This window comes from Diaporthe batatas (assembly GCF_019321695.1).
Source record: "Diaporthe batatas strain CRI 302-4 chromosome Unknown Contig00006, whole genome shotgun sequence".
NCBI lineage: Eukaryota > Fungi > Ascomycota > Sordariomycetes > Diaporthales > Diaporthaceae > Diaporthe > Diaporthe batatas.
This window is the reverse complement of record NW_025408553.1, coordinates 2,559,983-2,573,282: the sequence shown is the minus strand read 5'-3', so window position 1 is coordinate 2,573,282 and position 13,300 is coordinate 2,559,983. Positions and strand designations below refer to the sequence as shown.

Sequence of the window (13,300 nt, the reverse complement as noted above, 5' to 3'; positions counted from 1 at the left end):
TTACACAGCTATTTAAGGCTTTAAACAATATAAGAGTTTAATATACACAATACCTTTAATTAATAAGATATATTACACCTAGTAAATAAAGTTAAGTATATTAATAAAGTTAAAATTAGTTAGAATTAATTTATTTATAAACTTTAATTAATATTAAAATATAATTTATTAATTTTAATTAAATTATTTTAATTAAATTAGAAAGATTATTTAAAATTTTAAAAATAAAATGGAATATTTTTATATAAGAATTTAATTTAAAATATTTAAGAATTTATTATTAAAATTAATATATAATAATATAAATTTAATTTTTATTTTATTTTATATAATTAAAATGTTTTTATAATATATAATTAAAAGTTTATAATGATATTTTTTAATTATTTTTATTTAATTTATTTATATTATTATAATTTAATTTAATTCTTTTAAATATAAAGTTAAAAATATATAATTATAATTTTTAATTAATTTGAATTTAATTATTTTATTATATTATAATTTAATTAAATTTAATTTAAACTTTTAAACTTTATAAATATTTAATTAAAACCTTTAACTTTAAGTTTAAAATTTTTATTAATCTTAATATATTTTAAATTAAATTTATAATTCTTTAATTCTTTTAAAATATATTAATTATCTTAAATATTAATAACTTCTTTTAAAATAAAGATTTATCTTTATATAATTATAAATTTAATTATTAATAACTATTTCTTCTTTTATTTATAATAAAGTTATTAAAATTATAAACTTAAATAATAAAATATAGTTATTTTATTTAATTATCTTTTAGTTTATATAATAAGTTAAGTAATTATTTTTAAATAATTTTATTTAATAGGTATTTATTTATAAAGTAAAGTTAAACTTTTAATTAAAGAAATAATAGTTTTATTTCTATATATTTTAATTAAATTATATTTATATTTAAATTATATAATATTTTTAATATTTATATATAATATTTTTAATATTAAACTAAATAATTTATAATTTATAATAACTTTAACTTTTAATAAATTAATAATATTAATTTAAATTAATTAAATATAACTTAATATATTAATATAAAAATATTTTTAATAATAAATAATATTATAAATAATTAAAATTATTATTAAAGTTTTATATAATAAATATAATTAAATTAATTTTTAAAAAGTATATTATATTTTATTTTTTAAAATTTTAATTATTTACTTTTAATTTAATAATAAAATTAAAAACATAAATAATTTATAAATTATAAACTATTTATATTTTTTAATTCTATTATTAAATTAAAAGTAAATAATTAAAATCTTAAAAGAATTAAATATAACATATTTTTAAAAATTAATTTAATTAAATTTATTATATAAAACTTTTATAATAACTTTATAATTATTTATAATATTATTTATTATTAAAATATATCTTTTATATTAATATATTAAGTTATATTAATTTAAAATTAATATTATTAATCTATTAAAGGTTAAAGTTATTATAGACTATAGATTAATCAGTTTTAACTTTATTTAAATAAATACCTATCTATTAACTCCACTATATTAAAAGTAAAACTACTTAAAAGTAATTATTTAATTAAACTAAGAGATAATTAAATAAAGTCACTATATTTTATTATTTAAATTTATAATTCTAATAACTCTATTATAAAAATAAAAAGTTATTAATAATTAAATTTATAACTATATAAAGATAGATTTTTATTTTAAAAGAATATATTATTATTTAAAATAATTAATATATTTTTAAAAAGTAAAAATTATTAAAATTAATTTTAAATAAATTAAAATTTATAAAAATCTTAAACTTAAACTTAAGGAATATAAAGCTTTAACTCTTTTAAAAATAAAAACTAAAGGAATTTAAAGAAAAGTTTAAACTAAATTAAAAATTAAATAAAATTATAACATAATAAAATAATTAAATAAAACTTAATTAAAATTTTATAATTATAAGTTTTTCAACCTTATATTTAAAAGAGTATAAATACTTTATAATTTATAATTTAATTAAATTTTATTTAAATATTTTCTTAAATTTATTTAATATTTTCTTTAAAAAAGTTAAATTTTAAAAGGTTTTTAAACTTAAATTTAAAATTATTATATATTATACACTATTTATTTTAAATTAAACTTATAATTTTTATATAATTATAAATTTAATTATTAATAATTAGGTTTAATTTAATAAAATTATTAAAATAATAAATTTAAATAATAAAATATAATTATTTTATTTAAAAACTATTCTTAATTTAATAAAATATAATAAATTAAATAATTATTTTTAAATAATTTTATATAATTAATATTTATTTAAAAATTAAAGTTTTTAAAAATAATAATTTTATTTTTATTTATTTTAATTAATTAAAAGTTTAAATTTTATAATAATTTTATATATAATATTTAATAATATTAAAATTAAATAATTTAAAATTAATAATAATTTAAATTTTAATAAAATAATTTATATTAAAATTAATAATATTTATTTAAATAAACTAAATATAATTTAATATATTAATATAAAACTACTTTTAATAATAAATAATATTATAAATAATTATAAAGTTATTAAAAGAATTTTATATAATAAATTTAATTAAATTAATTTTAAGAAATATATTATATTTTATTTTATAAAGATTTTAAATATTTATTTTTAATTTATAAAAGATTAAAATTAAATTTATAATTTTATATATTATAATTATTATACTTAATTATTAATACTTTTAAAACTATATAAATTTAATAAAATTTATTCTACTTAATTTAACTTTTATTTTATATATAATTAAAAATATATATAATACTTTTATATAATAATAAAAACTAGTATTTATTTATATAGTTTTTATAACTATCTATTTCATAATTTCCTTAAACTTATTTAATATTTTTTAATAACTTTATATTTATAAATACTTTCTAAGTTAATATTAAAAGACTCTATAATATAATTTCATTCTTTAATTATTAATACTTTTAATATAAACCCTTTTAACACTCTTTTTAATATACTTTCTAAATTATATACTTCTAAACTATATATATTTAAATATTAATTAAGTATTTAAACACTAATTAAATATTAGAAAACTAAAAATTTAAAGTATTAAAAAGTTAAAAAGGGTGTTAAAAAGTGTGAGTTAATATTTAAATACTTAGTTAGTACTTAAATATATATAACCTAAAAGGTATACTAGAAAGTGTGTTAAAAGGGGTGCTAAAAGGGGTACTAGAAGGAATATTAGAAGAGGTGCTAAAAGGAGTGTTAAAAGGAGTGTTAAAAGGAGTTTAAAAGAGGTTTATATTTAAAGTTTTAAAAGTTTAAAGAATTTTAATTAGGTATATAGTTTTATATAAACTTTATATATAAAAAAGTAATATTAAATAAGTTTATAAAAATTATTAACTAGGTGGATATAAAAGTTAGATAGGTAAATTTTAATTTAATAATAAATATTTAAAATTTTATATTTAAAAAAGTTAATATTTATATATTTAATAAATTAATTTATATATTCAATATTTTCTTTTTATATATTTAATACTTACTTTTATATATAAAGTTTATAAAAGATTATATATTTAATTAAAATTCTTGAAATTTTTAATACTTAAAATATAAACCTCTTTTAAACTTTTAATACTCTTTACTTTTACTTTTTAATACTTTTTACTTTTACTTTCTAATACTTTTTAATACCTTTTAATATACACTCTTTCTAAGACTCTTTTAATTTATATATATTTAAATATTAATTAAATATTTAAATATTAATTAAATATTAAAAAGTGAAAGGTTTAAAAATTAAAAATTAAAAATAATATTAAAAATTAAAAGATATTAATTTTTATCTTTACTTTCTTACTTTCTATCTTTTAATATTTAATAAATATATTGATATTTAATTTCTATTTAAATATTTATAAATTAAAAAGTATTAAAAGAGTATTAAAAAGAGTATTAAAAAAGTATTAAAAAAAGTTTTTACTTAAAATATTAAAAATTTAAAAAATAGTTTATATTATAAAATTATTTAATATTAATTTAAAAATTAATTATAAATATAAAAGAATTATAAAAAAAATATTAAATATATAAAAGAAAATATTAAATATATAAATGAATTTATAAAATATATAAATAGAGAATAGAGATTCATAGAATAAAAAATAAAGGGTATAGGGTAAGAAGTACCGCTAGTTAATTAGAAGGCTTTATTCAACCTTACCTCACTACCTACACCACCCTAACTAAGTACTTTTTACACCCTAGCCTATAGACCTACTCATCTATAAAAAGGAGACTTAAGAGGAGATTTAAATATTTAAGGACTCATTAAAGCACCCTAAGCGACAATAAGGAAAGTAGTAGCAAACCACTAAAGTAAAAGAAGTAATAGGGGCAAGTAGAAGCAATAGGGGTAAGTAGAAGCGATAGGGGTAAGTAAAAGTAATAGAGGTAAGTAGAAGTAATAAAAGTAGTATTTATATAGGGTAATAGATATAGAGTTAATAACAATATATTATTATTTTATATAGTAAATTAATAGTATAAATTATAGTTAGTATACTAAGGGTATATATTACTCTATTCTCTCTATTTTTTACTCTATAAATCTCTATTCTTTATAAATATTAATTCATTTAAAAAAAATTTAAAATTACTTTTAAATTAAAAATAATTATAATATAAAAATTTATATTATAATTAAAAGATTAAATATTAAAAATATTAATAATAAAAATAATTTTAAAAATTAAAAGTTTATAAAATAAAAAAGAAATATAAATAAACTTTTAATATATATATATATTACAAATAATATATATAAATATATCTTTTAAAAACTTTTATATTATTTATTATTATTTAATAAATAATATATTTAAATAATTTAATTATTAAAAATTATTTATATATTCTTTAATCTCTTTTAAATATAAGATTAAAAACTTATAATTATAATTTTATAATTAATTTTTATTTAATTATATTATATTATTATAATCTTATTTAACTTTATTTAAACTTTTTTAAAACCTTTTAATATTTTTTAAAGAAGTTAAATTTAAAAGAGCCTTTAAATTTAAGTTAAAGATATTTATAAATTTTAATTTCCTTTAAATTACGTTTATAATCTCTAAAGTTTTTAAAAATATATTAATTATTTTAAATATTAATAACTTTTCTTTAAAATAAAAGTCTATTTTTATATAATTATAACCTTAATTATTAATAATTATTTCTTCTTTTATAGGGTTATTAAATTTATAAACTTAAATAATAAAGTATAATTTTAAGTAGTTTTACTTATAAAGCTAATAGATAGGTATTTACTTTAGTAGAGCTAGAACCTTTAAGGGAATAATAGCTTTTATTTTTACTTATTTTAATTAACTTAAAAGACTTAAATTATATAATAACTTTATATATAATACTTAATAATATTAAACTTAAATAGCTTATAATTTATAATAGTTTTAACTTTTAATAAATTAAATATAATTTAATATATTAATATAAAAGAATATCTTTTAATAATAAATAGTATTATAAATAGTTATAAAGTTATTATAAAAGTTTTATATAATAAATTTAATTAAATTAATTTTTAAAAGGTATATTATATTTTATTCTTTTAAAACTTTAATTATTTATTTTTATTTTAATAATAAAATTAAAAATATAAATAATTTATATATTTACTTTTATAATATTTTAAAATTAATTAAATATTATAATATTTATTTTAAAATAATTATATAAAATAAAATATATTTTTATATTATATTATAAAATATTTATTAACTTTTAATTAAAGCTTTTAAAATTATAATAAAAATAAAAAAAGATTTAAATATAATACTTTTATTATTTTAAAATCTATTAATATATAAAGTTTATATTAATAAATTAATATTATAAAGAAATATTATATATATATAATAAATAATAATAATTATTATAAAATAGTTTAATAATAATTTTAATAATATATTAAATAAATTATATTAAGTATAAACCTTTATTTTATTGAAAAATTACTTTATAATATTTTTTTACTTTATAAATCTTTAATATTTAATTTTAATATTATAATTATTAAGAATTTTAAATTTAATTATTATATATATTATAAAAGTATTTATTTTTATAAATAAATAATATTCTTTTATTCTTTTATTCTTTTATTCTTTTATTCTTTTATTCTTTTATTCTTTTATTCTTTTATTCTTTTATTCTTTTATTCTTTTATTCTTTTATTCTTTTATTCTTTTATTCTTTTATTCTTTTATTCTTTTATTCTTTTATTCTTTTATTCTTTTATTCTTTTATTCTTTTATTCTTTCATTCTTTTATTCTTTTATTCTTTTATTCTTTTATTCTTTTATTCTTTTATTCTTTTATTTAAAAGTTTAATAATAATAAAATAATTAATTTAATAATTTAAAAATATAATTATTATTTTAAATATTTTTAATATTTAGAAAAATTTAAACTTATTTATTTAAATTTTTATACTATTATAATTTATATAAAATAAATAGTTTCTATAATAAAAAGAATCTAATAAATTATAGTTTAAATATTAGTTTATTCTTTAAGTACTATTTAATAATTAAATATAGAGAAAGTAATAAAAGCATAAAAGTTAGAAAATAGCTAGCTTATACATTTACATGAATACCTAGGTGAGCCACTACAAGGAATTTAGGGGACTACACTAGGGTACTCCACTCTAATGTAAGCTTGCCTAGATAATAATTCGAGAGGAAATAACAGACAAAGAAAAGGGTCTTGAACCAACCTATAGTAGGTCGCTTTTCTGCCTTGCTCCTCAAGGTCATGAATACAGCTTTTAGTCATGAAAGGGGTGCTAAGATTAGATGACGGAGTGGAGCAGCTGACATCCTGTTTGGGTGAGGCTTTGTTAGGCGGCCTGGTGCCACCAGGGTACGCGAGGGTGACGTCACCGTAACCTCGATTGCTGCCCCGGAACAGCAGCTCCCAAAGCTTGGAAAGCGTGCGACCTATACAACGCCAGCCGAGCCCTTGGTCCTCTGATTGTTATTGAGCGCCGACCTCCCATGATGAAGGCATCCTCCAGGCTTAAGTGACTGCGACAACGTGGTCTTTGAGCCCGACATGGCCTCTGCATTCCGCCGACTGCCGTGCACGCTCGCATCGTCGAAACCATTCGCGACCTCGACAACCTGGCTCTCGTCCTCGCCCTACATCTCTGCTGCCTCCATTCGCGCCACGAGAAGATCGACAAGGATATCGTCATGTCACACTAGCCTCAACGGCAGCAGGCTCTTCACTCACTCCTCGTTTGCACAAAGAGATGTATCCGCCGAAGCACCACACTCCTCGGACCCGAAAGGTCTGGATCCAGACGAGCAGGAGGTCAGGGTGAAGGAGAAGCAGGTCAAACGGCCATGGCTACGAGAAGACGCAGACAAGCCCCCGGCTGAACAGGTCCCAGACCTCAATTCTAACACAAAAGGTGAGATCTGTGATCGAGCACAGCTCGCATTCACATGGCACTGACAGGCCACGCGATCTACAGGCAAACTCTTGACCACGCCGACCCGACTCCTCAAACTCATCGTCCCCCTACCCCTACGTGTCGAGAAGGACAAGGAGAATAATACCAAAGACTACGGCCGCGCCATATCTGTTAACGACAGCATCCAACCACTCGCCCTCCTCATCCACCCTCAGCAGCCCCTCTCCTACGTCGAGCGATTGATCCAGGCCGAGCTGCCTCCCGTGGTCGAGGACGGCAAGGAGAAGATCCCCAACATCTACTTCCGCGCAGAAGACTCAGCCGCATCTGACAACCGCCCGACCACCCGCAAGGAGGCCCGGGCCAAGGATGACGGGCAGGACGACAGCCCCAAGAACCCGCACGTGGCGTCCTACTCCGGGCTGGGCCACGAGGCCGAGGACACGCCCGCCGACAAGGACAAGGCGTGGGTGCGGTGGAGCAGCAGCACCGAGATGGGCGACTTCATCCGCGACGCGGCGAGGGGCCGCGAGTTCGCCATCGAGGTCGAGGGCTACAACCTCGAGATGCACGTGTCGGTCCCCAGCTTCAACGACCGCACCTACTACATGCGCATGCGGCTGCGGCGCATGTCGCGCCAGATCGAGGAGCTGGCCGGCATCAAGCGCGAGTGCGACGAGGTCGCCCACCGCTCCGCCCACCGCCTGGCCCAGGGGGGGTTCGCCGCCCTCGCCGGCTGGTGGGGCGTCGTCTACTACGTCACCTTCCAGACCGAGTGGGGCTGGGACCTGGTCGAGCCCGTCACCTACCTCGTCGGCCTGTCCACCATCATGGGCGGCTACCTGTGGTTCATGTACATCAGCCGCGACCTGTCCTACAAGGCCGCCATGAACGTCACCGTCAGCAAGCGGCAGAACGCCCTGTACGAGACAAAGGGCTTCGACATGCACCGCTGGGAGCAGCTTGTCAGCGAGGCCAACGGCCTGCGCAGGGAGATCAAGACCATCGCCGCCGAGTACGACGTCGACTGGGACGAGATGAAGGACCTCTCGTACTCGAAGCGCGTCAAGAAGGCCCTCGAGAAGGAGAAGCAGAAGCGCGGTAACACCCGTGACAATGACGAGGGCGACGAGGAGGACTTGGACGCCGAGGAGGAGAGGGTCAAGAGCGAGATGGTGAGGGGCGGCAGGGGCGGTGGTGGTGGGCGCGATGGTAAGAAGAGCGAGTGATCACAGGTTGAGGGTCTACAGGTCGGCGATGGAATTTCGTGGGACACCACGTGCAATAGAGAGGTGGTGTCAGTGATACCCTTGTTTCAGCATATGATAGAAGGGAGACGTTCAATGATTTTCGCGCAACTCGTCCTCCATTAGTATTACTGTGGAAGAGCTGATGGGGCAACGAGGTTGTATCGAAGTCTGTATGGTGGTTGGTTGCTAGGAAAGCTAACTGCTAAGTGGTTGTATAGGCGAAGCCTTAGGTACTCCGTAGGTCGACCTGTGGGGCGCCCGGGGCGCCAGCTGCGCCCAATTACTTGCTTGCACCCATTTGTGCCTACCCTAATTATAGTTTAATATTTAAAAGAAATAATTAATTTTATAAATAATATATTTAATAATAATATAAAAATATATTTATTTAAATATTAGTAAATATTATAATATAATTATATAAATATTAATTTTAATTATTATTTTTTAAATTATAATATTTTTAATAAATAAAATATAATATTTTATTATTTATATATTTTTAAAATTATAATAAAATTTATTTATTTTATTAAAAATTTAAAATAATTTTATTTAATATTAAAGAATAATAAAATATATTAATAAATATATAAACTATTTATATTTCTTTAATTTTATTATTAAATTAAAAGTAAATAATTAAAGTTTTAAAAGGAATTAATAAATATTTATTTTAAAAGTTTATAACTTTTATTAAAATATTAATAAAGTTATTAAATTTATAAATTTAGAATTATATATAATAATATAATAGTTTTACTTAATTTAAAAGTTATATTTTAATTTAATAAATTAATTAAATTATTATTAATAAGTAGTTTTATTAAATATTTATTTTAAAATTAAATTAAAACTTTTAAAGTAAGAATAGTTTTATATTTATTTATTTTAATTAAATAGTATATATTTAAAGTATATTATAAATTAAATATTTTTATATTATATTTATTATTATTAAATTAAGTTTTATAACTTAAAATAACTTTAATATTAATTTATATTATAATATTTAATTAAAAATATAATTAAAAGTATTAATATAATAAATTATATAATTATTATAAAAGCTTTATATAATAATTTTAATTAAATAAAATTTAAAAATAAAAAGAATAATTTATATATATATATATATATATAAGCTAGCATTTATCTACCTAGCTTTTATAGCTACCTATCTAGTAATTTTTATAAACCTACCTAATACCAACTTTTTATATAAAGGGCCTATATAAAACTATATACCTAACTAGGATTTTTCAAATTTTTAGTATTTTAGGTATAAGCCCCTTTTAAACCCCTTTTAATATACCTTCTAGCATACCTTTTAGCACACCTTCTAGCACACCTTCTAGCATACCTTTTAGGCTATATATATTTAAGTACTAATTAAGTATTTAAATACCAACTAAATACTAGAAGGCTAGAGGCTAAAAAGGTAAAGGTAAAGATTATATTCTTTTTAACCTTTTAGCACCCCTTTTAACCCTTTAGTACTTTAAACTTTTAGCCTTTTAATATTTAGTTAGCATTTAAATACTTAGTTAATACCTAAATACATATACCCTAAAAGGTATACTAAAAGGCGTGCCAAAAGGCGTGCTAAAAGGCGTGCTAGAAGGCGTGCTAAAAGGTATACCAAAGGGGTGCTAAAGGGGCTTATACCTAAAGTACTGAAAATTAGAGAAGGAAATTATATTATAGGGTCTTTTAGCGCTAACTTAGAAAGTACTTATAAATATAAGGGAGTTACTAAGAAAAATAGGTATTAAATAGATCTAAATAAATTACTAGGTAGGTAGCTATAAAAACTAGATAGGTAGACACTAGCTTTATATATATATATATAATTTTATTTCTCTTTTTAATATAAAGTTAAAAGATTTATAATTATAATTTTCTAATTAATTTTTATTTAATTAATTTCTTTTATTATAATTTAATTTAATTTTTAATTTAATTTAAACTTTTTTAAATTAAATAAAAGTTTTTATTTTTATAAATATAAACTTTAAATTAAAACCTTTAAATTTAAAGTTAAGTTTAAGATTTTATAAATTTTAATTTCCTTTAAATTAAACTTATAGTTTTAACTTTTTAAAAATATATTAATTATTTAAAATATTAATAACTTCTTTTAAAGTAGAGTTTATTTTTATATAATTATAGATTTAATTATTAATAGGTATTTTTATAATAGAGTTATTAAAATTATAAACTTAAATAATAGAGTATAATTACCTTATTTAATTATCTTTTAATTTAATAATATAGTAAGTTAAATAACTACTTTTAAGTAGTTTTACTTATAATATAGTAGAGTTAATAGTCTTTTAAGTTTATTAAATAGATATTTATTTAAATAGAGTTAAAACTTTTAAGAGAATAATAGCTTTATTTTTATTTATTTTAACTAACTTAAAAGATTTAAATTATATAATAACCGTATATATAGTATTTAATAATATTAAAATTAAATAGCTTATAATTTATAATAACTTTAATTTTTAATAAATTAATAATATTAATTTAAATTAATATAATTTAATATATTAATATAAAAGGTATTTTTAATAATAAATAATATTATAAATAATTATAAAGTTATTATAAAAGTTTTATATAATAAACTTAATTAAATTAAGCTTTAAAAGAAATATTATATTTTATCTTTTAAAACTTTAACTATTTATTTTTAATTTAATAATAAAATTAAAAACATATAAATAGTTTATATATTATTTAATTAATTAATTTATTATATTTTACTATTAATACTTTAAAATTAATTAATATTAATTAAATTTATAATATTATAAAGATTAAAAGATTTATAAAAGATTTTAATTTAAATTAAAATATTATATTTTTAACTTTAATTATATTATATTTTTCTTTTATATTATATAATTATTTTTATTTAATTATTTAATCTTTTAATTTAAAGTTTATATATATAGTTTTAATTATTTTATATATATTTTTATAATTCTTTTATAAAGGAATTTTAAAGTTTCTTTTTTTATTATACTTTTTATATTATTAAAAGTAAGTTAATATCTACCTACTTAACTTCTATAATTATCTATTTAATAATTTACTTAAACCTACCTAATACTTATTTTTTTTAATAACTTTCTTATATTTATAAATACTTTTTAAGTTAGCATTAAAAAACTTTATAATATAATTTCCTTCTTTAATTTTCAATACTTTAAATATAAGCCTCTTTTATTATACCTTTACCTACACCTTTATCTATACCTTCACCTTCTAAGCTATATATATTTAGGTATTAATTAAGTATTTAGATATTAATTAAATATTAAAAGGTTAGAAGTTTAAAATATTAGAGAATTAAAAGGGGTGTTAAAAGGCTAGAAAGAGTATAGTTTTTACTTTTACCTTCTAAACTTCTAACCTTTTAATATTTAGTTAATATTTAAATACTTAATTAATACCTAAATATATATAGCTTAAAAGGTAGTTTAAAAGGTATACTAAAAGGTATATTAAAAGGTATACTAAAAGGTATATTAAAAGGTATATTAAAAGGGGTTTATACTTAAAGTATTAAAAATTTAGAGAATTTTAATTAAATATATAGTTTTATATAGACCCTATATATAAAAAGTTAGTATTAGGTAGGTCTATAGAAATTATTAGGTAGGTAGATATTAAAGCTAAATAGATAGATATTAGCTTTTAAAAAGTTAATAATTATTAATAATAAAAATATAAACTTAAAGAAAAATAACTTTATTATACTTTCTTTTATTTTTTATAAATTATTTTTAAAATTATTTTTAAAAGTTTTAATATTTTATTATTAAAATTTTAAAAGTATTATATTATAAATTATTTTTATTTTAAATTATTTTAAAGTTAATTATATATTTAAATAAAAATATAAAGTTTATTTAATAAAAGTTTTATTATAAAATATATATATAAAAATAACTTTTAATTAAATTCTTTTAATATAATTTATTTATATAATAATTATTTTAAAATATTAATTTTACTATAATTTCTTTATAATATTAATATTATTATAAAAGTAATACTTTTAATTTTATTTATATATTATAGAGTTAAGATTATAAATATTTATTATATTATAATTATTATTATTAATATTATATTCTTTTTAAATATTAAATTTTTAATATCTAATATTATATAAAAGTATTATATATATTCTTAAATAGATATAAAATAGAAGTAAATTTATATTATATCTTTTTAAAAATATATATTATATAAGTAAAACTTTACCTACTTCCTTATATAATCTATAAAGCTGCCTTGAGTTATCTCCACCCTGTGGCAAACCAACATCTACCTGCATGCACGTTTCAAGTTGAGCTGCTTTTTCACCTTACCAACACGCTATGTACGAGCTACAACATCAACACTCCACCTGGGCAATCAATCCATTCACAATGCCGAGAGAACTCTATTATCGACTAAAGCGCCGAGTCTTGTCAATTCTACC

General features: G+C 20.0%; 1 protein-coding gene across 1 annotated transcript; it reads left to right on the top strand.

Moving 5' to 3' along the window:
• Positions 1-7,039: 7,039 nt before the first annotated feature.
• On the top strand, positions 7,040-9,159 carry KVR01_005902 (uncharacterized protein). The gene is made up of 2 exons (XM_044784009.1): positions 7,040-7,546; positions 7,610-9,159. The coding sequence occupies exons 1-2, from the start codon at positions 7,186-7,188 to the stop codon at positions 8,776-8,778; spliced, it is 1,530 nt and encodes a 509-aa protein (XP_044644705.1). The 5' UTR covers positions 7,040-7,185; the 3' UTR covers positions 8,779-9,159.
• Positions 9,160-13,300: the final 4,141 nt, after the last annotated feature.

Excerpts from the sequence above, each read along its gene's own strand:
- KVR01_005902 (XM_044784009.1), top strand. The coding sequence starts at position 7,186 with ATGGCCTCTGCATTCCGCCGACTGCCGTGCACGCTCGCATCGTCGAAA. Across the intron at positions 7,547-7,609 it reads CCTCAATTCTAACACAAAAG|GCAAACTCTTGACCACGCCG; the intron begins GTGAGATCTGTG and ends CGCGATCTACAG.